The 22,801-nt window shown below is 48.5% G+C and overlaps 2 protein-coding genes across 4 annotated transcripts in view; one reads left to right on the top strand and one right to left on the bottom strand.

The window, feature by feature from the left end:
• The window catches only part of SCRN1 (secernin 1), a 58,269-nt gene extending 35,847 nt beyond the window's left edge, over nt 1-22,422 (top strand). For 2 of the 3 annotated variants that reach the window (XM_037041226.1, XM_037041225.1), the window contains exons 4-8: nt 1,957-2,159; nt 4,809-5,003; nt 7,240-7,405; nt 13,297-13,477; nt 15,763-19,592. In XM_037041226.1, the coding sequence (XP_036897121.1) occupies nt 1,957-2,159; nt 4,809-5,003; nt 7,240-7,405; nt 13,297-13,477; nt 15,763-15,921 (904 nt within the window). In that variant the 3' untranslated portion in view covers nt 15,922-19,592. Of the gene's footprint in view, nt 1-1,956; nt 2,160-4,808; nt 5,004-7,239; nt 7,406-13,296; nt 13,478-15,762; nt 19,593-22,332 lie in introns of those variants that run through there. The other variant, XM_037041227.1, reaches the window with a different exon arrangement.
• The window catches only part of WIPF3 (WAS/WASL interacting protein family member 3), a 77,405-nt gene continuing 75,178 nt past the window's right edge, over nt 20,575-22,801 (bottom strand). Inside the window, exon 9 of the mRNA XM_037041224.1 lies at nt 20,575-22,793. Within this exon, the coding sequence (XP_036897119.1) occupies nt 22,770-22,793 (24 nt within the window). The 3' untranslated portion in view covers nt 20,575-22,769. The remainder of the gene's footprint in view (nt 22,794-22,801) is intronic.

The raw sequence follows: 22,801 nt of genomic DNA on the forward strand, positions 1-22,801 counted from the left end.
GACTGAGGAGAGGTTGTCCTGTCCCCGTCCCATGGCAGAGAGACCAGGTGGGAAAGGTCGGGTGGGACCAAGGACTATCTCTCTTTTTTTCTTCTTGGCACGAGGCACGAAACTGAATCCTCCCTGTGGGAGGGTGAGTGCAAGTACTAGGGGTCTCATTGCAGAATGGGAACAGGCAGAATAGCAGGAGAGTTGAGTTAGAAACTGCAAAAGAGAAGTCACAGCCCCTGAAATGGGGGTTGCCCTGGCCAGGCATCTACAGGCTCCTGGCACTTTTGCATGGGCAACGGGGAGCCTGGGGACAGGGCTGTGCCTGGAGCGCGTGTGTGAGGCAGGGACCTGTGGGGAGGAGGAAGGGGCCCTTCTGGGTGCACACCTCCAGGTTGGGAGTGGTGCTCATAGTGCATTTGTCTTCTCTGGATTCTCAGGATAAGATGCGCATTTACTTCTCTGGCTGCTTTTTGCTGGCGCCGACCACCAGAGAGCCGACTTACTTTCTTCTTCTAACGGCTTTATTCTTTTATCGCTCTCTGTAGGCCTTAGTGTGCAGCTTTGCAAATCATTGCCTTGGCACCAAGTCTTCCTAAATAAGCTTAAAGTGAGACATGCCAAGCCAATTGATGTATAGCAGTTATCTGACTATGAAGGGAAGCCTATTACGAGAATAAATCCGTAGGCTGTAACCTTTTCTTCTCCCTGGCAGCACAGTGAAATAAATGTCCCGTCAGGAAGAATCGGGCTGGGTGAGCGTTAGTAGTGATTGCTCCTCCAGTTGTGATGTTTCCCAAGCACTGGCCAGTGCCACCTGTAGCCAGCCGGTCCATCCCCTTGTTCTAAGACCCTGTTCCTGCAACCAGAATTTGATTTGAATGGAGAAATGAATAAATGGACATTTCCTGAGTACTCAGCACGTGCCGTCCTCTTCCAAATCAGCCAGAGAGGGAAGTCCTATTGTTTCCACTGAACAGATGAGAAGACCAAGGTTTGGAAAGGTTGCGTTACTGAAGGTCGTACCGCCCGTGGGTAGCAGAATCACAGCCGGAAGCCGGGCTCCTTTATTTCTGTTTTTTGTTTTTCTGCCATGATATGCTGCCTCTGAAAACTTACTGATCCCTTAGGAGGTCCTGGGGGCTTGTGCTACATAGTTTCATGTTCATTATCTCACAAAACCCACCCTCCTAGCAACCCAATGATATGGGCACTTATTTCATAGGTGACATGAACGTGAAGTTCAAATGCCTTTTGTAACTTGCCCAAGGTGGCACAGAGGGCAAGAGCTATGCCCTCTTTAAGGGGTCTGATCATTGAAGGGCTTGGGGGGAGACTGGTTTCACTTCAGAAGAAATATGCACTTTTTGGTAACCGAAGCTGGGAGCTACCCCAGCAGATGGTAGGCTGATAGGCAGCAGGAGAGGTGAAAAGGGGTTGGTACTGACCTTGTCCTAACCAGCAGCCCATTCCTACTGAGATCTCTGAGCCAGTTATATACACTGGAGACAATGGCTGGCTATGGAACACCTTCATTACTAACTAAAACACCTGGTGTAGAATAAGAGCGAACATGGCTGCACTGGGCAGAGAGTTCCTTTTGCCCAGAGGCAGGAGGGAGAATGAGCCAACAAAAGGGTCTTGCTAAGCACCAGGGCTGAGTTGGCGGCTCTGCAGGTGTGTGGGAGACAGAGCTGGGAAAGAGGAAGGGAGGTGGCTGAGCCACTGGGGTCCTGCCTCTTCTGTTCCTGTGGGTGGGGGCTGCCCAAAGACAGAGAACGCTCCCAGGACTGTGAACCGAATGGGCGTGGGTGCTGCCCACATGCATTGTTTGCATATTGGCCTGCGTAGTTAACATATGTACATGTGTCGGCACACTTCATAACTCAGCCTCATCCTAGTCTTCTGTTGCTATGGTAACAATCACATGGTAGGAAATGATTGAGGTGTATCTCTGCTTTCCTTCAGGCTTGGTTTGGAAAGAGGGTCAACAGCTAAGGAAGCCCTCGATGTCATCGTCGCCTTGTTGGAAGAGCAGGGACAAGGTGGGAATTATTATGAAGACCCAGCCTCCTGCCACAGCTTCCAGAGTGCTTATCTGATTGTGGACCCAGAGGAGGCCTGGGTGCTCGAGACTGTGGGGAAGTACTGGGCTGCTGAGAAAATCACAGGTGAGTGGGTGGAGAGGGCGAAGCAGGAGGTCTGCTGCAATAGTCAGGAATCAAGCCCGTATTCTCTCTGGCCCACATCAGTCAGTGGTCAGGGTTGCTGTGGACAACGGCATGTGGTGCCCTGGAAAAGGCTGCCCCACGGAGGCAGTGAGATCTAGCTGTGGTTTCCTGACTAAGCTGCGCACGGCTGTGTCTCCCTGGAGGAGGGGCGCTTTCTTCTCCTTCTCGCACGGGTGCAGAGTGGCATCTTGAAGCCGTCTCAGAGCATGTCCACCCACGGGTGCCCTGCATATGGGTGCCAGGCGTGTCTGCCTGCCTACTTCCACAGAAGCTACAGGGCTGGAGTAGCTGGTGTGGCCTGCCAGGTCTCCAAGCCTCCTGTGGTGCAAAAACTTAAACCCTCCCCTAAGGGAACCTCTCCCAAGATGAAGTCTTTCTGTCAGATGGTTCCATGGAGAAGCCTTTTGGTCTGTGCTGAAAAACAACTGTATTGCTTTTAAGTAGAATGTAAAACTTTTTGATCTATAACTGTACTTCAAAAGCTTATTCTCATTTCTAAATATAGCTTAAAAACCTACCTCATCAAAATGAATGTTGTCTTTCACTAAATAATGAAAAAAAAAACCCAACAACTCTGACCGGTGTGGCTCAGTTGGTTGGGTGTCATTCCGCAAACCAAGAGGTCATCAGTTTGAATCTCGGTCAGGGCACGTGCCTGGGTTGTGGGTTTGGTCCTTTTTCGGGGGCGTGTGTGAAAGGCAAACAATCAATGTTTCTCTCCCTGTCTTTTTTCTTCCCTCTTCCTCCCTCTAAAAAGAAATGAATAAACTCTGTAGAGAAACCCCCCCCGCCATTCCTGGATTCACTGATTTCAGGTCCTCTCATCTCACCACTAGTGTGACTGCAGTAGAGTTTAATGAACTCTGGCCCGCAAACGCTATCATTCTTGGAAGCAAATGTCTATTATAAGTCAGTCCTCTAGGAAAATAATGTTTGCGGAGTTATTTATAAGACTTAAAAAATATCTTAGTGTGGATAATGTCAAAATCACTTATTACCCTGGCTGGTGTCATTCAGTGGATTGAGCTTTGGCCTGCAAACCAGAATGTCACTGGTTTGATTCCCAGTCATGGCATGTACGTGGGTTGCGGGCCAGGTCCCCAGTGGGGGGCACGTGAGAAGCAACCAATCCATGCATCGATGATTCCCTCCCTCTTTCTCCCCATCCTTTTTCCTCTCTCTAAAAATAAACAGATAAAATATTTTTAAAAAATTTAAAAATCATGTATTTAGGCCAAAGATATTTTTTATTTTCATTAAAAAATAGTTTTACACTTATGGTGTCCTCTGAAAAGGTAAATGGCAAAGGACATTGGCCAGGAAATCTTACTACAGAAGAGCGCACCAGCAAAGCGAAGAGGCTCCAAGAACGCAGTCCCGCCCTGCCCTGCTCAGGAGCCGGGTTCAGGCAGCAAGGGCCTTATTGCAGCTTGAAGTTTGGACACGCTCTCTCTCTCTCTGTCCCCCTCCTTCTCTCTCTCTCCCTTCCTGCTTCATTCTCCAAGAATTTAGAAGATCAGCCTGCTCCCTGGAAGCAGCAGCAACTGTGAATAAGTATTCTGAGCTACAAGTGATGACTTTGTAGTGATCTGGACGTCGTCTTGAAGTGCGAGGGTCAGGGTGTCCTCCCTCAGGCTTAGGAGCAGCCACGGCAAGGCTTCCAGCACACAGTGGGGTCGGTCCCTTAACACTCGCTCTTCAAGGTGGAGTGTATTCGGAAAGCAGGCATGTCTGATTCCAGACTTAGCTGCACTAACTATATTTTTATGAGAACAAATTTTCCATGGAGTTTTCTCCCATGCACATGTGACACACGTCTATCTATTCCTAGGTGAATTCTGTTATTTTAAAACTATTCATGAAGTCCTGGCTGGTGTAGCTCAGTGGATCGAGTGCGGGCCTGCGAACCAAAGGATAGCGGTTCGATTCCCAGTGAGGGAACATGCCTGGGTTGCAGGCCAGGTCCCAGCAGGGGACTCACGAGAGGCAACCGTACATTGATGTTTCTCTCCCTCCCTCCTTCCCTTTCCCTCTAAAGATTAAAAAAAACAACAACAAAAAACTATTCATGATCAGTGTCACTATGTTTGTCTAAATGTTGGGACCTGAAAAAGTAGTTGAATGAAGGAGTATCATATTTGTATTTATATGCAGAGGGTGGTGCTGTATGGCGTTCTTTGGGTAGAGCAAGACTAAATTGGGGAGGAAGATTCTCTACGGTAGCCACATTCACGAGTCTTGTTAGTAGCTCAATGCCTCTTTCAAAGGACCTTCCACTTTTCTTATAAGTGGTAAATGCTTGGGGTTTACGTAGCCAGAAGCAGAAGTTTCCTTTTGACTATGAATTAAAGAGCAAGTGAGCACCGCTCATTTACAAAGTGATAATGCCGGACAGGATGGGTCAAACCTTCTGGGAGAGCTTCTCAGAAGAGGAACAAGGATCATCTGTTTCCGTATTCAAAAACAGAGCTTGTTGCATCTCTGCAGTTAAAGTCAGGTTGCAGGGGAGAGGGTCCCTGTACATTGCCATTTCTCGGGGCAGTCTCTAGAAGTGTGTTTCCAGATGACTGGGCTGTGCACTCTCTGCAGAGGGAGTCAAGTGCATCTGCAATCAGCTGTCACTCACCACGAAGATTGACGCAGAGCATCCTGAGCTCAGGAGTTATGCTCAGAGTCAAGGCTGGTGGACGGGAGAGGACGAGTTCAATTTTTCCGAAGTTTTTTCTCCAGCCGATGACCATCCGCACTGCTGCGCAGGCAAAGACAGCTTGGAGAAGCAAGAAGGTGAGTTCATCCCTCATGATTCTCCCTCTCATACCTTTTATCTCTCAGTGATTTTAGAGAAATTGTCTGAACTCAGGCTGAGCGAAGAGGAGGAGGAGAGGATAGACCTCATGTCTAGAGACCAACTGGTACTAACGTCCTTGATGTTCAGGCCAGATGACAACTTGCATTTATTCGTACATGGTGCTTTCTCATCCATGGAGGCTTCTGCTGCCATTGTGATACTTGTTGCAACCAATCTTATACCTCAGCATTTGTATATTTGATTTTCTCTTTGATTTTCTCCTCCCGTTGGCTTGCTGGGCCTTGAGGGAAGGGGTGTTGTCTTTTACTCCTCTTAGGGTCTCCTTGTGCTGCTTGTTGTAGCCCTTTGTTCTATGAACATTTATTAAGTGAACTGTTGAATTGAATTTTCTTCATGAGCCCTCTGTCTCCCACCCAATTATGTTGGTAAACATAGTGATTGGATAGCTTGTTACTTTTGTGTCAGAGTGGAATCCTTTCCAAATAAACCTCAATGGCTATCTTTTATATTTGCTAGTGAGACATGTGTCTTGTTAAGTCAAGCCTTTGATCATCTAGAATAGGGGTCGGCAAACTATGATCTGCCATCAGCCACCTGTTTTGTCACTAAAATTTTTACTGGGACACAGCCACATCGGTTGATTTTATGGCTGCTTCTGTGCCACAGGGGCAGAGGTGAGCAGTTGCAGCAGGTGAGTCACAACAGAAACTGTATAGCCTATGAGCCCCAAATATTTATCTGGTTCTTTAAGAAAGAGTTTGCTGGGTCTTAATCTAGAAGAACATGTTGAGACTTTTGCTGTAGAACTTAATGAGTATATTCTGGGCAAGAAGGTCAAAAGTATTTATAGATAATTTAAATGGGAACTCAAAAAATCCTCTCCAAGTTTTAATCTAAAAAAGTTGCTTGATGAAAGGATGTAATACCAAGTAGGAAGTTGTCCTGCCGAAACATCAACCCTAAATCTGATGACGCCTGCACATCTAGCTCCTAGTTTACAGTAAATACACGGAGTGGGTAAACATAGTGAATGGGTCCATGGGGATGCCAGCTGCCAAGTTCAGACCAAGGCACTGTGCAGGAGGGACACTGTGCAGGAGGGACACTGTGCAGGAGGGACACTGTGCAGGAGGGACACTGTGCAGGAGGGACACTGTGCAGGAGGGACACTGTGCAGGAGGAGTGGTCCAACAAGTAAAATGTCAGTGGGAGTCTGACGGGCAGAGTCTAATAGAGGTTTAAGAGACATTGTCAACTTGTTGGATCCTGATTCAAATCAATAACTGACGAATGACACAATGATGAAATTTGAACACTGGGTGGTTGAAGAAATCAAGGACTCACTGTGAATGGTTTTTAGGAGTGACATTAGAGTTGTCAGTAGAGACTTACAAAGAGGATGTGAGTTGTGCTAGTGAATGTTAAGCTACCTTCTCCCTGAGAGATGCGTCGATTCCCTCTGAGAACACAGACTGAGAGAATCGTGTTTTAATGAATTAGAACCAGAGGGAGAAAAAGTAGAACTGGGGTCAAGGATTTGTTTATTTATCTACAGTCAGAGCTGAGAGTTGTAAGGACTCTGACTATTCTAAATACCTCTCCGTGCATGTTTTCCTCTGCAGAGAGATCATTTCCAAATGTAGTAGTGGTTCTAATCAGAAAGGGCCTGTGAGCACACTTGAACTTGGTGGGCTGTGCATGGATTGCATGTACCTTCTCGTGGGTGTCCTTCTCTTGTGTTACTGTGCTGGCTGAGGTATTGCTAAGTGCTGGATCAAAGAGACCCTGGGATACTGTGGCTTAAAGAAAATGGAAGTATATTTCTCTCCCATGGTATAGTCCAGATGTACTTGGATAGGCCGGGGCTGGTAGGTTACCCTGCTTAATACACGGCTTCCATTTGGGATCCACTTGCTGGCATCTGCCAGCCAGCAAGGAAGGGAGCAAAGGAGAGTGAAGGTCAAACATCCCTCTTTATGGATGTGACAAGGAAGTTATATGCATCATTTCCGCTTACCTCCCATTGGTCAGGATTTGTGCCATGGCCATACCTAGCCACCAAGAAAACTTGGAAATATAGTCTGTAGTTAGGCAGTTGTGTTCCCAGATATAATTTCAGGAGTTCTATTACAAACAAAGGTAAAGGACCAAATGGATTTTGGTTTGCAGCCTGCCACAGTTATATCTCCTGTGACCTTTCTCTCTTTATAGAAAGCATCACTGCGCAGACTATGATTGACGTCTTACGGGACAAAGCCAGTGGCGTCTGCGTAGACTCCGAGTCTTTCCTCACCACGGCCAGCGCAGTGTCTGTCCTGTCCCAGAGCAGAAGCTCACCGTGTATCCACTATTTCACTGGGACCCCAGACCCTTCCAGGTTCGTCTGAGACACAGTCATGTAAGCAGAAAGAACGAGCTACCCCTGAAGGCTCGTCCAGCAAGCGCACACTAGGTCCCCGCACTGCCTTTTGTACAGCCAAGTCACAGTAGTCGGCCTCAATGTGGCCAGCATGGCACAGAGAGCTCGGATTAAGGGGTGTTCTTGGCTTTAGTCACACAGCATTCATCACAATCATGGAATCCAGTGGTTTTAAATTCAGCAAATATCTTTTATGGGCCAGGCATTGTGATGTGCTTGGGGGATGCAAAGCCAAAGTGGATGCGAGGCAGAGCAATTACAGGAATGCCCAAGGTTTATCAAAACAACCACTACCTCTGAGTTAGAGGACAAAGCACATGGGAGCAAGTTCAAGTGCACTGGTCAGTGCTTTTAGACATATTTTAAGGGGTTGCTTCCTTCCCATGAACTTCAGCAGAGAGGTAGTGCTTTTTGGGTACTGGAGTCCAAATGTGTACAAGGAACGAGGTGGCACAAAGGAGATGACCAAGAGGAACACTTGGCAGAAGAAGGAACTCTTGAGCATGGGGCATTGTCAGAAGAGTAGGAGTTTGTTAGGGACAAAAAGCAGGAAAGACATTGTGAGTAGAGAGAACAGCGTATACAAATGCATGAAAGCTCATCTCCCAATGCTGGTGTCTCAATGGCCTCTTGGTGAGCACTCGCTGCTGGTGCGTGGGGGTACATGTGGGCCTTGGAGGTATATGGAATGCTCTGCCAAGGTTCGGGGCCTGTTCTTTAGGGAGCAGGAGCCTTTGAAGAAGTGGGTTGAACTGAAGAGTGGATGTACCAGCCCCCCTTTTCCCGGTGTCAGATGCCTGCTCTCCCAGTGCTCAGAAGGCAGGCCTTTGTGACGCCGGGACCCTGAGATAAAGGAACGCTGCTTCCTGGGCTGAAGTGCATGGCCTAATGGGCTGGGACATAGCCTTTGGGTATTTAAAATCTAAGATTTCAAGTAACTTTAAAAGATTATCCATGGGTCAAGCTAACCAGGAAGGCCTTAAAGAAGATTGGGACCTTTCCAGAAGGCATTCCTTTCTACCTTCTGGGTTAAACGAGCTGTCTTTCTTGCTGGGACTGCGGAACTGTCACAGGGTTTTGTGTGTTTGTTTGTTTCAACATTTCAGTGTTTCTTCGTCACTGGACATGTTCCACATCTTGTCTTTTGTCAGTGGGAAGCATCACTCCCTATTCTTGGGGCTTTCTGTAGTAAAATCAGGGACAGTTTATTAGCTTCTGTTCATGCTGAAAACATGAGAGAGGCGTGTTAAGGAAGCGGTGTCAGAGCAGGGCACTTGCAAAGGATTGTGATCTCACAGAGAGACTGCCTGGGTCACCCCTCCCAGTCACGTTAGGGCCCAGAGGGTGCGATCTGACCGCTGCTCGCTCTGCCCCAGCACTTCTCCACCCTTTGCTCGTGGTATTAATTATAGACCCTTCTCTTGAAACAACTTGTTCTCACATTCTTTTTTCTCTTCTTCCCTCTCTTATTTCCACCCACCCCTGCCTCCTAGCAAGTACCAGGTACTAGGTAAGTTTGAGAGTTGGAAGGAGGTGCAAACGTTGAGGTTCAAGAGCTAGAGGGAGATGCAGAAGACCTATAATTAGTTTATCAAAAAAGCAAATCCCATCTTATCAATACTTTGTTGAGTCCGCTGGTGTCTCCATCACCTCTATGACTCTGATTGGCCTTTGTGCACTGGTCTGACCTTTGGAGGCCACTTCCCAGTTAGAAGCCAGTACTTGTTTGAGCTTCACTGATGTGAAGAGTCAGAGAGAGTAGGGAATGGAGGCCCCTTTGCATTTGGAGACTGTAAAATCCAGAGTCCCACAGTGCACTACAGCCAGTGAGAGCTGATTATGGACATCCTTCCCGACTTAGTGCTCAGTGAGGTCCCATTGGTAGCTTGGAATGGGCCCCAGGGGGTGTATTTACATCACAGAAATTGGCAGACACCATGAACCAGGGCTCTGGGAAAACACACAAATACTTAACATGCAGGATAGAATGCAAGAGGGGGAGAGAATTTAAACATTTTCTGTTTTAAATATTAAAAGATTATTTACCAACCCATTTCCCTAATAGCATTAGGCCATGTACATCAACCTATGAAATAGAAAATAGACTTCCAGCCAAGATGGAGGCATAGGTAGACACACTGTGCCTACTCGCACAACGGAAAAGGACAACAAATTTGAAAACAAAAAACAACAGAACTGACAGAAAAATCAAACTGTATGGAAGTCCAACAACCCAGGAATTAAAGAAGAAACATTCATCCAGACCTGTAGGATGGGCGCAGCTGGGCAGCCGGGCTGAGAGAACTTGCAGCAGGGCGGTGGCTGGAGGACTGGGTGGTCCCACTTTCGTGTGCAGATAAATCAGGAGCAACAACCGGGGAGCGAGGCAGACCGCGCAACCCAGGGTTCCAGGGCAGGGAAATAAAGCCTCAAACCTCTGACTAAAAACACCTGTGGGGGTTGAGGCAGAGGCAGGAGAAACTCCCAGCCTCAAAGGGGAGTTCATTGGAAAGACCCACAAGGTCATAGAACATAACAAACCCACCTACCCAGAATCAGCACCAGAAGGGTCCAATTTGATTGTGGGAAGTGGAGGAGGTGACTGAAAACGGGCAGAGAGCAGAGTGAGTGCCATTGTTTCCTCTTGGACTCCTTCCCCACATTCAGCATCACAACCCAGTGACTGGGTTGCCCTACCCTGGTGAACACCTAAGCCTCCACCCCTTATACGTAACAGGTGGGCCAAGAAAAAAAAATGGCCCAAATGAAAGAACAGATGTTCTGGATCAAAGCTTCAGAAAAAATACAACTAAGCAACTATGAGGTAGCCAATCTATCAGATGCACAGTTCAAGACACTGGTAATCAGAATGCTCACAGAAATGGTTGAGTGTGGTCTTAAAATATTTTTAAAAACCCTAAGGCTATAAAAGATGAAATAAAGGAAAATGTACAGGGAACCAACAGAACAGTAAGGAAACTGGGACTAAAATCAATGGTTTGGAGCAGAAGGAAGAAAGAAACATTCAACCAAAACAGAATGAAGAAACAAGAATTTAAAAATATGAAGAGAGGCTTAGGAATCTTTGGGAAAACTTTAAACATTCCAACACCTGAATCATAGGGGTGCCAGGAGGAGAAAAGGAAGAGCAAGAAATGGAAAACTTAGTTAAAAATATAACGAAGGAGAACTTCCGCAATCTGACAAAAGAAATAGACTTCCAGGAAGTCCAGGAAACTCAGAGTGCCAAAGAAGTTGGACCCAAAAAGGAACACACCAAGGCACATCGTAATTACATTAGCCAAGATTAAAATGAAGGAGAGAATCCTAGAAGCAGCAAGAGATAAGGGGACAGTCACCTACAAAGGAGTTCCCATCAGACTGTCAGCTGATTTGTCAAAAGAGACCTTGCAGGCAAGAAGGGGCTGGAAAGAAGTATTCCAAGTCATGAAATCCAAAGACCTACATCCAAGATTGCTCTATCCAGCAAAGTTTTCATTTAGAATGGAAGGGCAGATAAAGTGCTTCTCAGATAAGGTCAAATTCAAGGAGTTCATCATCACCGAGCCCTTATTATGTGAAATGTTAAAGGGACTTATCTAAGAAAAAGAAGGTAAAATGACAACAAACAACTATCAACTGAACCTAAAAAATAAAAAACAAACTAAGCAAACAACTAGAACAGAATCACAGAAATGGAGATCACATGGAGGGTTATCAGTTGGGGAGTGGGAGGAGGAGAGAAGAGGAAAGGGTACAGAGAAAAAGTAGCAAATGGTAGGTAGAAAATAGACTGGGAGGTTCCAAATAGTATAGGAAATGTAGAAGCCAAACTATGTCCTACTATGTACGACCCATGGGCATGAACTAAAGGGCGGGGGAAGCAGGTGGGAGGGGGGTGGAGGGGAGTAAAAGAGGAAATGGGACAACTGTAATAGCATAATAATAAAACATATTAAAAAAGAAATAGAAAATAGGAGAAAAGTCCTAGGAAAATAGGGCGTTTGACATAGGAGCTGGGGGGATGCCAGGTGTGTGTGTGTGTGTGTGGGGGTAGTTCTCTCCCATCAGTGCACGAAGCTGGAGAGGCTACACTGGATCAGCTGACACTGTCTCGTGGGTTTGATTCAGATGTTAGGAACAAGTGGCAGCTTTTTGTTATTGGAGATTATATTATGGGCTTCAGACACCACGGCTGAGCACACAGAGCCTGCATGAATACGCCAGATGCAAATAGCACCCCCCTCCAATTCAATCCGAATTACTCCAGCACCATCTTTCNCACAGAAATGGAGATCACATGGAGGGTTATCAGTTGGGGAGTGGGAGGAGGAGAGAAGAGGAAAGGGTACAGAGAAAAAGTAGCAAATGGTAGGTAGAAAATAGACGGGGAGGTTGCAAATAGTATAGGAAATGTAGAAGCCAAACTATGTCCTACTATGTATGACCCATGGGCATGAACTAAAGGGCGGGGGAAGCAGGTGGGGGGGTGGGTGGAGGGGAGTAAAGGAGGAAATGGGACAACTATAATAGCATAAAAATAAAACATATTAAAAAAGAAATAGAAAATAGGAGAAAAGTCCTAGGAAAATAGGGCGTTTGACATAGGAGCTGGGGGGATGCCAGGTGTGTGTGTGTGTGTGGGGGGGGTAGTTCTCTCCCATCAGTGCACGAAGCTGGAGAGGCTACACTGGATCAGCTAACACTGTCTCGTGGGTTTGATTCAGATGTTAGGAACAAGTGGCAGCTTTTTGTTATTGGAGATGATATTATGGGCTTCAGACACCATGGCTGTGCACGCAGAGCCTGCATGAATACGCTGGATGCAAATAGCACCCCCCTCCAATTCAATCCAAATTACTCCAGCACCATCTTTCTCCTCTCTCCTATCCTACATTTTTGACTTTTCAAAACCTCCCCAAGCATCTGGAACCAGCGCTAAGGTTGTCCAGTGCTCCAGAAGCACCGCTTCTAAGTGGGAGTGTCCTTTACCCGTGGCTCTGCATTCAGATGTGAGTTTGTCTGAATGATGGGAGTGACTCACAGTGAAGCTGGAATGACCGACAGATGAACCGGAGGGACACCTATGGTTGAGAGAACCTGGTTATTCTAGATTCTTTCTCGATCGGCTCCAAGTTTTTAGTATTAGTCCCAGGGGGCGCTTTGTGTGCTGCTCCTGTCTTGGGTGGGGGGTGTGGAGAGGGAGGGAGAGAGGGAGAGAGAGAGGAAAACATCAACTGGCCACCTCCCAGACGCACACTGGCCATTGAACCCGCAGCCTCTCGATGTATAGGACGACACTCAACCAACTGAGCCCACCTCCCCAGGCCAGGGCCTCTGGGGACCTTTCATCTCATCTCCGTTAATCTGTTCCCTCCCTAAGTGTGTCAGAGATATTTCAAAATTTTTCAAATAAGGTAGAATCTAAAAAAAAAGTAGAGAGCAAGGTGGGGTCTCAGAGCGTTCCTTTCCAGCAGGCCACTGCCCAGCAAACCCTGGTAGAGAGGGGCACCCTTCTCCCAGCATAAACACAGGACCCAGTGCACCCTTTAACTGAAGGAGCCTGGTGACTGGTCTTCCCAGAACAGAGCAGGTCTGTTCAGATGTCTCCTCACTGTAGACAGGAGAAATTGCAGCTTGTAAGGGGCACTTAGATTCACTAAAATGTTTACCGAACTATGCAGTTGTGTCTCTTTTTGCACGCACCCGTCCACCTCTCACCGCTCGCCACCACCCTCCACCCACCCGCCTGTGGGGAGGCGGCTCAGGACACGTCTGCGGAGTGAAAGGACAGCCTCCGGGTGTCCTCAATCCCCCGTCTGGCTGAAGCACCTCTCCTTTCTCTCCAGGTCCATATTCAAGCCTTTCATCTTTGTTGATGATGTAAAACTTGTCCCCAAAGTACAGTCTCCCTGCTTTGGGGACGATGACCCTGCCAAAAAGGAGCCTCGGTTCCAGGAGAAACCAGACCGTCGGCATGAACTGTACAAGGCCCACGAGTGGGCACGTGCTGTCATCGAGAGTGACCAGGTGAGTCTGGGGACAGGCCCGTGGAGGGTGACCGAGCTCACCCATTCCCTCCTCTCTGGCACATCTCCTCCCCAAGTCCAGGCCCCCAGGCCCTTCCCAGAATGTGGGTGTTAGTTTTCCTGCCCAGTCTCTTGAAAGAAATGGAATGAAACAAAGCCTGTACTTTTGATGTTGTTCTAGAGCCCAGTGGGCTAGGAACAGTCCTCTTTCATTTCTGCTTACCCAGGACTTACTGAAATACTCCCTTCTAGTTGGGACGACTGCTTCTCTGCTTTTTGCAGTTCTTTGTATACTTTGGGGGTGCAAAAATTGTACACAATGACAACACTTTAAAGATGTTGTCTTAAAAAACTGAATTCTTCAACCCTGGCCTGTGTGGCTCAGTTGGTTGGTTGGAGCATTGTCCCATAACTGAAAGGTTGGGGTTCGATCCCTGGTCCAGGAGCATATGATCCCTGGGCCTGGTATGTATGGAAGGCAACCAATTAATGTTTCTCTCTTCCCTTCCTCTCTCTAAAAGCAATGAAAAAAAATGTCCTTGGGTGAGGATTAAAAAAATCCAAAAAACAAAGAACTGATTCTTCCAAACAGTTCTGGAAACAGTTAAGGCCGCGTAACAATGTGAATGTACTTAATATTCTTAATATACTTAATGCCAATGCCAATGTTAATATACTTAATGCCAGGACATAGGACATTAAAAATGGTTCACATTGTGGATTTTATGGTAGATCTATCTTATGACAATAAAAGAAAGATTCTCAAGTCTCTGGTTAAAAAGAAGTTATTCTGCAAAAGGCACATCTTCTGCTCTGGCTGAAGCTTTGGTCCACGAAGTCACAAGACATCAGTTCAAACACGACAGCCGCACAGCAGCCCTCAGAGACGGACGTTCACAGGAGCCCAGCCTCCACTGTGGGAAAGGGAGGAGGAAGGGCTGTGGTTGTTTGATGCTCATCTGCTCCCCAGGCATTTGCTCAACAGCCTGGACGAGGTCCCGCTTCCCCTGAAGCTTTTAGGCAAACTGGTGCCCGCCCGTGTGCAGCTGCGAGCACAGGGCGCTGTGCAAAAGAGGGGCAGCACCGATGTCAACCCCAGTGGGTTCAAAGTCGCACCGGTGTTTTATCTCTGGCCTCCCGCCGACCCTCCCCTGGAGCCGTGGGTACTCGGCTGCTCTCCGCTGAGTTCAGTCGGGGGCTCTGCAGGTGGGATCCCACCAGTGCACATTTCCAAGCAGGGGACAGTGAGCCCCGAGGGAAAATGTCGCTTTCCGGTGCAGGGGTTTGTGGATCTCAGGAGAGGCAGGACAGGCTGTGTGTGCTGAGCTATTCTGTCTGTGCAAAATTTCAAAGAGACGAGACTGCTGAGAGATCAGATGGGTTTTGAAATTCAGAAATGACTTGGTTTGAGTCAAGGGTAGGTGGTGACAACACCTCCCTCCTGGGACTCATTGGGCAAATGACAGTTTTCCACGGTCACCCCACTCAGAAGAAGAGATCGCCTTGCCTTAGAACTAAAGTACACTGGTACCTCGGTCCTTGTAGTTCCTCTGTTCTGGAACTCATGACAAGTGCTGAAACTGACGAGGACCGAGCAAGTGACACATGATGACGCATTTTTTTTCTCAGCAAAACATGACAGGGTTTGATGAGTTTTGAAGCCCATAAGTACTGAGGTGTGACTGTGAATCATTCTTTCATTGATCTGTTCATTTATTCATTCAACATACATGTGCTGGGAGTGCCTACGAAGTCCAAGGCATCAGAGGATAGAGCTGAGCCTGGTTCTCAGTCCCCCGGAGCTCAGGGTCGAATGGGGACACAGCCAAGTAGACAAAGCTTCACAAGACAGGAGAGCCACCGTGGCAAATGAGGAGACCCCAGCCTGCGGGGAGCCCAGAAAAAAGGCTCTCAAAAAGGCTCGAAGCTGGGAGCAGGTTGGCAGGCTCTGGGGGCCAGCATGCTGGCCTGCACAGTGGTGGGGAAGAGTATTATGGGTTGGAGGAATGCAGTCAGTTCGGTCTGGCTGAAGAGTAGGGGTGTGGCAAGAGGAGGCCAAGTGAGAGCCTTGTATGTCACAACGGGCTTTCTTGGGCTGTCACTCAGGTTTGTATCCCGAAGGTTTGTAAGTGTGCCACACAGAGTGGTCCCATAACCACGATGGCCTTCTGGAAGGACCCCTGTGGCCGTCACATGGAAACATGGATGGGGTTGGGTGTCCCCCCAGGAGGCTTTCCATGTCATTGCAATGACTCCCCTGCCCCCGCTGTTGTTGTCCCTCCTCAGGAGCAAGGTCGCAAGCTGAGGAAAACCATGCTGGACCTGGAGAAGCAAGGCCTGGAGGCGATGGAAGAGATCCTGGCCGGCTCGGAGCCCCCGGACCCAGCCGAGGTGGGGGACCTTTTCTATGACTGTGTGGACACGGAGATCAAGTTCTTTAAGTGAAGTAAGCGCTCCCTCCCCCTTCCTATTTAAAGTTTCCCACCTTACTAAATTACCAGCAAAACAAGCCGCTCTCCTGTCTGAGTAAAATGAGAAAGTTCTGCTGCGGTTGCCTTTTCCGAAGCCAGATCCAACTGTGAACTTGTGTGCTGCCTGGAATCTCATGACGTCCCCTCTGCCCCATGGTCCCCTTCCTCTGAGGTGTGATCTGCACCTCGCACACCTGCTGTTCGACTGTAGGACTAATCGTGGGTTTTAAGCTGCTATCATTGTATTTCAATGACAATGGACCCATTAGGCTTCTCAGGAGAGGAGGGAGAGGATGAGAGTTCATCAGGCCTTGAAAGGCCTGCCCCATGGAGCTGGGTGTGTGGGAAAGCAAACTCTTTTGAAGTCTTACTCTTTCTCTCAGTAACAATTTCTTTCATGTTAACAAGAGACGTTTCTTTGTCTGGCCCCGGGTCTTGTGTGTGCACTTGAGGGAACAGTTTCCTGCCCTCCCTCCCCTGGAGTGCAGGTCTCTAGTGCAGGGCGTCTCCAGATGTGTCTTCTGAGGGGCAGGGCCAGTGGGGGCCAGGGGTCCTGTCCATCCCATCTCCATCCCAGCTCCAGAACAGGTCTTGTGTGTGTCGTGGACACTCAGACTGCTTCCCAGTGCAGGAGAGCCGGTCCTCCGGGCCAGCTGGAACCGGCCCACTGTAGACAGTCAGGGGCAGCCATGCCTGTGACCGCCCTGAGTGGGTCACCCAAAGGCGCGAGGCTCGCCCTGCTGTGAGCACGCCCGCCACGTGGGCGAGGCCTCCTGTAGAAATGATTCCGGGCCTGTTACTGCCATCTAGTTTAGGGTTAATTAAATGGCCCCGTGGCATAGTTCCACCTCCCAAAGCTTTGGAGCTGTCACTTAATGAGGAAAAGGAAAGGAGAAACTTCGGAGTGTTTCGGGTCTAGTGAAAGTAGCTGGAATCTTTGCAGCCACAGCATTATCTCAGCAGAGACTTTAATTAAACCGACTGGGGTCCCATGTTGTGTTTGCATGAGGAATTTGACTCACCACCGGAGCATGGAGAAGCGTGTGAGGAAGGCCAGATGGGCTCGGTGCTGGGCACACAGAGGGCACAAAGGCGACAGATGGATGGAGAAGCATTTCGCTCCAGGGTAACAGTCCAGGCCCCGCCCTCCCCGTCCAGCCTGTTACGTCTCAGAAATCTGGGTAGGAAACAACTGGCTTTCCCTGGTCCTTCCCTTTATCCCCCAACACCTCCGGCTTCAGTGGCTGCCCTCAGAGGGTGGCTAAATTGGGCAGGTGGTGAGGGGTGGGCTTAGCCTCCAGCTACTGAGACTCTCAGCCACTCTTGGAATTTAAAGGGGCAGAGACAATGAAGGGAGAGGCGTGTTAACATACCAGCTAGTGAGAGGCAGCAGCTTAATTTCTCCCAGTGACTGCTACTCAGAAGCACTGTATCAGAGCCCATGGGACCTAGAAGGGATGTGGGTCCCTCACGCAGATATGGACGCTGAGGGTCACAGGTTGTACCAGAACAAGCCTTTTTTTCCTGCCAACTCCCCTTTAAGAGTGTAGGTGTGCGTGCACCAGGAGCTTGCTGCCCGGCAGTTCTGCCAGTTCTGTTTGGAAAATGACTGACTGCCAGTGGTGAGGGTCACAGCAGCCACTCGTGGGGGCCTGTAGTCGCTGAGACTCTCATCCCAGTTTGGGCTTTCGCTGTAGATTAATTGAGGGTCTCCTCCTGTGTGGAACTGGCATTCTGAGTGTCTACCAGGGGAAGGGCGGGGCACCTCATGTCGTAGGCACCTCATCCCCTCCTCAGCCCACCTCCAGAGTGGCTGTCTAAAACAAGATGATGCAGAAAGCTACTCTAAATGTCACAATGAGCTATTACCTCCCCCTGTTATGGAAACATTTTATCGGGCCTGACATGTCTGTGATACCCAAGGTGATCAGAGGTTTGACCAGAAGGAATCTAGTGAGAATAAATTACACAGAGGCCTGCTCTTATTATTACGAGCCAAAGGTCATAGGGAACCGAACCAACCTTATTGTGCAGTGGGAAACACAATGGCTGCTTCTGTGAGGGGGCATTGACCTTAGCCCCGCACTTCACAGGAAGGCCAAGGCTAACTGAGTTGTCTGGGCTAAAGCTTTACATCACAATTGTGATGCCCCCGGGTTACCACTAGAGGGCACAGCAGCCTGGCCGAAGTTAAACAAGGCTGGGATGCTTCCATCCCGCACAAAGACAGTCTACATGTACAGGCAAACCAAGGAATAGCAGTGGACAGATTCTTTGTATGTTGGAAAGGACAAGAAGAGAGCAAAGAATCTGCTGATGCAGCCATGCTCACTCCTAATGACTTTTATCGACTTATACCAACAGCTTGAAGTATGTTGTTGGATTTGAGCAGGCTGTTGTCAGGGGAACATTTGTATATAGATGCTCTGGACAGACTCTGCTTCTGAAAAATGCTTATCATGCTGTGGACAATTTCTTGACCAGGGATTGCTTTCTAAAGGCAATAAGGAGAAAATGAATATTCAAGATGAACTATGAAAATAACGTTTAAAGGTCAGTGTGTAAATAGTTTCCTAGAATATCATTTGTGTGTCCATGAAGACCTGTGGGGAGGTGGTTGTGCCATGCGTGCTTTGTGCAGAAAGAAGGCATGGCCGTCAAGGGTAGACCGTCTCCCCAACTCCCACACCCCATAACCCAGCCTAAGCTAGTTAGTCTCGTCTAGTAGAAGGATGGCCCTCAGACTCTCAAGGCAAGGGGGAGGCAAAGGCTCCAGGAAAGTACATTAACAAAGCAGAAGTAGTGCTTTCACACTTGGAGATGGTTTGGAACTGTAGGTTGAGTAAGGATGTACTTGCAATTATGATTCTTTAGTGTCCAATAACATAAGACACAGTGTTATTATTAGAAAGTCTTTCTATCATGCTCAGCTGCCTACTAGATATTAGCAGTGAGGTTCCTTCACTGTTGGGTGAATTATTAGGTGTAAAAAAATAATTGTCCACCAGGCAAACTTCTTTACTCCCTAACTGATGTCATCCCACAGTGGCACAGGTGTGACACAGCTGTGTCTGGCCCAGCAGGGACGCCAGGTAGGACAGGTGTGCTTGTCCTGAAGCCACCGCCTGCAGTCATTGATGGGGAAGGTCTTCAGCTGAGCTCTCAGCTTTCAGAAGGCCGCACATGGAGGAAGGGGGAGGGGAGCCTGCCAGCTGGCCCTTCTTGTAGGACGGGAGGAGTGGCAGGTCACTGGCACACGCTGTCCCAGAACGCCCTCGTGCTTCCCTGTAGCTGTGGCATTTCATTCCCTTGGGCCCTGAGTCCCAGCTCCCCTGCTGTGTTTGTGGCAAATGTGCTTTCATCTGATTGACTTCGAACATCCCCAAATGCCCCATGCAGATTTCTCGCGGGGGTGAGTATGCACATGTCTGTGATTATATTGTGAAAAGTCAGACCTGGGAGCCGGGAAATGCAATTGGCAGGGGTAACAAAGGAAAGTCTGTTTCCTTCCGTGGGAACTGACCATGTAGACTTCACAGCCTTTTGTACAAGCATCTAAAACCAGATAACCTCCCCATCCAGTGCTTGCCCTTGGAATTGTCTCTAAACACATCACGCTTACAATAAAAAAAATACTGAAATGAACGTCTGCTGGCCTCTTCTGTCCTATGTCTCACGAGTAAATGTGAGTATCATTCACGGGGCAGAAAATGTGTGAAAGGGGATATATTTTTCTGACTTGAATCTTCAGAAAACCCAATCAGTTCAGCAGTTTCCTCTATTTTTGTACCATTCTGAGGATAAATTCACTCTACAAGTAAATGCAAAACCACAATGAGATCCCATCTATCGGGATGCTACTATCAAATAACAAAGAATGTTAAGTGTTGGTGAGGATGTGGAGAAATTGGAACCCTTGTATGTTACTGGTGGGAATGTCAAATGGAGCTGGGATGGGAAACAGTATGGAGGTTCTTTAAGAAAGTTACAAATAGAATTAGCCTATAATCCAGTAACCCCACTTCCAAGTGCATACCCCAAAGAATTCAGAGCACGTTCTCAGAGATGTGTGCACACCCATGTTCAGAGCAGTGTTATTCAAGAAAGCCGAAAGGTGGAAGCACCCCTAAGGTCATTAAAGAGCGTATGCGCCGATGGATGAATGAATATACAGAGTGGGGTGTGTGCATAAAGTGGAACATTATTCAGCCTTCAAGAGGAAGGAAATTCTGACACCTGCTATGACATGGATGGACCCTGAGGACACAGTGCTAGGTGAAATCAGTGAGTCTCAAGTAAGCGAATATTGTATTATTCCACGTATACGAGGTGCCAAGGGGAGTCAAATTCACAGAGACAGAAAGCAGAATGGCGGTTGCCGGGGTGGGGTGGGGGGAGGAATTGGCAAACTGCTTGTCCCATGGAGTGTGGGGTGGGACCATTCTTGGGACTTCCGGGACCCAAGGGGTAAGGGCTTGCTTGGGTGTTACGTCACTGAATCTTCACCACTGTGTGCTCAGGTACGCAGTTATAGCTCCATGTTACAGGTAAGGAAACCAGCCCTGAGAACCCTGACCTCAGCACTGGTCACCACGGGTAGGTTTCAACAAGGAAACGACCGGAGGCATTTCCACTTATGACAGTTTATTAGGTACAGAGAAATGAATCTGCAGAGGGAACGTCAATAAATATAAAACACCTGTGAAACCCCAGGGGCCGAGACCGCGTCCTGTCGGTGATGGGGCCCTGGGACTCGGACGTCTCTGTGTGAGGTGACGGTCAAGGGCTCACCCTTCGCCCTGAGAGTTCAAAGGGCCTGAACTCAGGGACAGGAGCGACGCGATACCAGATTCCCGAGATTCCTCCCTAATTGCGATGTGTGGTTTCTGCTCCTTCCTTCTCTCTGTCCTTGAGTCGTTTTAGTTTTAATTTCTACCCCGGCGTTGCACAGCACGGATGTGCAAACACCTCCCTGGGGCAGGCAGAGCACTCTTACGCAGGAACTGCCTCCGTCTAGGGCCTTCTTACCCCTGGTCATTAAGTCCTTGGTAATTATTTTGTCCAACAGAGAAGGCAGCGGAGTGGATGCCATCATAATAAAGACATTCTGACCTTTTGGAAACCTTCCAGAACCTATGAAACAAATTGGCTATGCCCAGAGCTGGTGCCCCGGAGAAACTTCTTTTCCACTGATTTAGCTGTTACAGGTTGGCTTGATTTAGTCCCCAGAGAGAACTTGACCTTGCTCACGCGCTGTTCTCTGCAAGGACGAAGCATGACAATAATGCTGGGTGGCCTCTCACTCTTCACAGCAGAGCACAGGCAGGTGTGCGCGGTCACGGTCAAGCATTTGCCAGAGCCCTCCCACCTGTCCGCCTTTGTTGGACGGCTTCTGCTGGGTGTGATGACCTTGAGCTGGGAGCGCAGGAGAGGCTGGCTCCAAAGGAAACATCCGCACTGCTCTTCCAGCCTCTCCCTCCCTGGTTGTCTTTCATCTGCAGCTTTTTGGATAACAGACCAGGGAGCAGTCTGTTTCCTTCTATTTTCTGTCCTTCCGCTGTCACAGCCCTCCTCTCCCAGGACGCAGAGCATGTGGGGTCCGGCGGCAAGTGAACACATGCCTTCTTTCCCCCCACCAGCCCCAGACTCAGGCTGTGAGCTGCATTCGGGGCCCGTCCTGACCGGCTGGCTCTGTGTTCAGGGCTGGCTGAACTTGGACACCACTCTCTCCCCCCACCCCCTCCAGAGGTGCCCATCTCAGGGACCAGGGGCTCTCAGACCAGTTACATTGTTCAGCTCGGAAGGGAGCTGGGTTTTGCCTGGTGGATGGTTCCAGGGTTCCCGGGGCTGGGGGTGGGGCACCAGCTATTTGAGGCAGATATTTCATAATGTTTTGGTCTATACTTTATCTTGCCATAGAAATTCTGCACTCAGGGGGGAAGAAAAAAGAGACCTCTGATATAGAATTAGTAATTTACTCTAATAATAAGTTATGTAGGTTCCTCACTTGCAGGGAAAATACCAAAATCTCATAAAGCTCACCCCCTGCCCCTCACCCTGGCTGCCAGGATGGGGCTGGGAACTTGGAAGGGACAGGAGGAAAAGTCTCGGGGACTTGGGCATGAAGGCCACTGTAAACAGAGCATTGGCTACTTGTAGGATCATTCAGTTACAAAAGGGCCAGGCCCGCTCCTGCCTTGACTTTCCATTATATTTACATTAGGCAGCAAAAAAAAAAAAAAAAAAAAAATCCCTGTATTGCAAAACAAGAACAAGATGCTGCATCTCGCTCACTGGAGGCTGTGTGGCATTGTCTGGGTGTGGGGACACACTAATCTCTCTGAGCTGTGTCATTTATAAGGCATTATTTGGTTTGATTCTGCAGTTTGTGCGCTGAGAATATAAAATCATGCCAATGAGAAGCTGCAGGGGCTATTGTGACTTTGGGCTACTTGCAAACCAAGGAGTCTCCTGAAAACGGTTCTGAGTCCAGGAAGGGCCAGCCTGCGAGCACATACAGTCACGGGATGGACACTGTGGGGTGGGGACAGGGCTCTGTCTGCACTGACAGACGGATGCCAAGATGGGTTTTTAAAAAGGGAGAAACAGTGAGTGTATTTTTTTAAAAAATAAAAGTTGACTACGATACTGACTTAAAGCCTGTGCAATCCACGTATTTACAATAAATAACTGCTCCATTCGGAGCCTGTATGTTAACTGAATACAACTCGAGTGTGGTGAGGTCACACACGCTCTCCCGGAAGGCCTGTCCCGTGATGGGGAGTCCCAGGTGCCCCTAGGCCGCTGGCTTCCTCGGTTTTCTCACCGGAGTGCCTTCAGAGACAGCTGTGGAA

The sequence above is a fragment of the Sturnira hondurensis genome, unplaced genomic scaffold (assembly GCF_014824575.4).
Source record: "Sturnira hondurensis isolate 20B ecotype Veracruz unplaced genomic scaffold, ASM1482457v3 Scaffold0002840, whole genome shotgun sequence".
NCBI lineage: Eukaryota > Metazoa > Chordata > Mammalia > Chiroptera > Phyllostomidae > Sturnira > Sturnira hondurensis.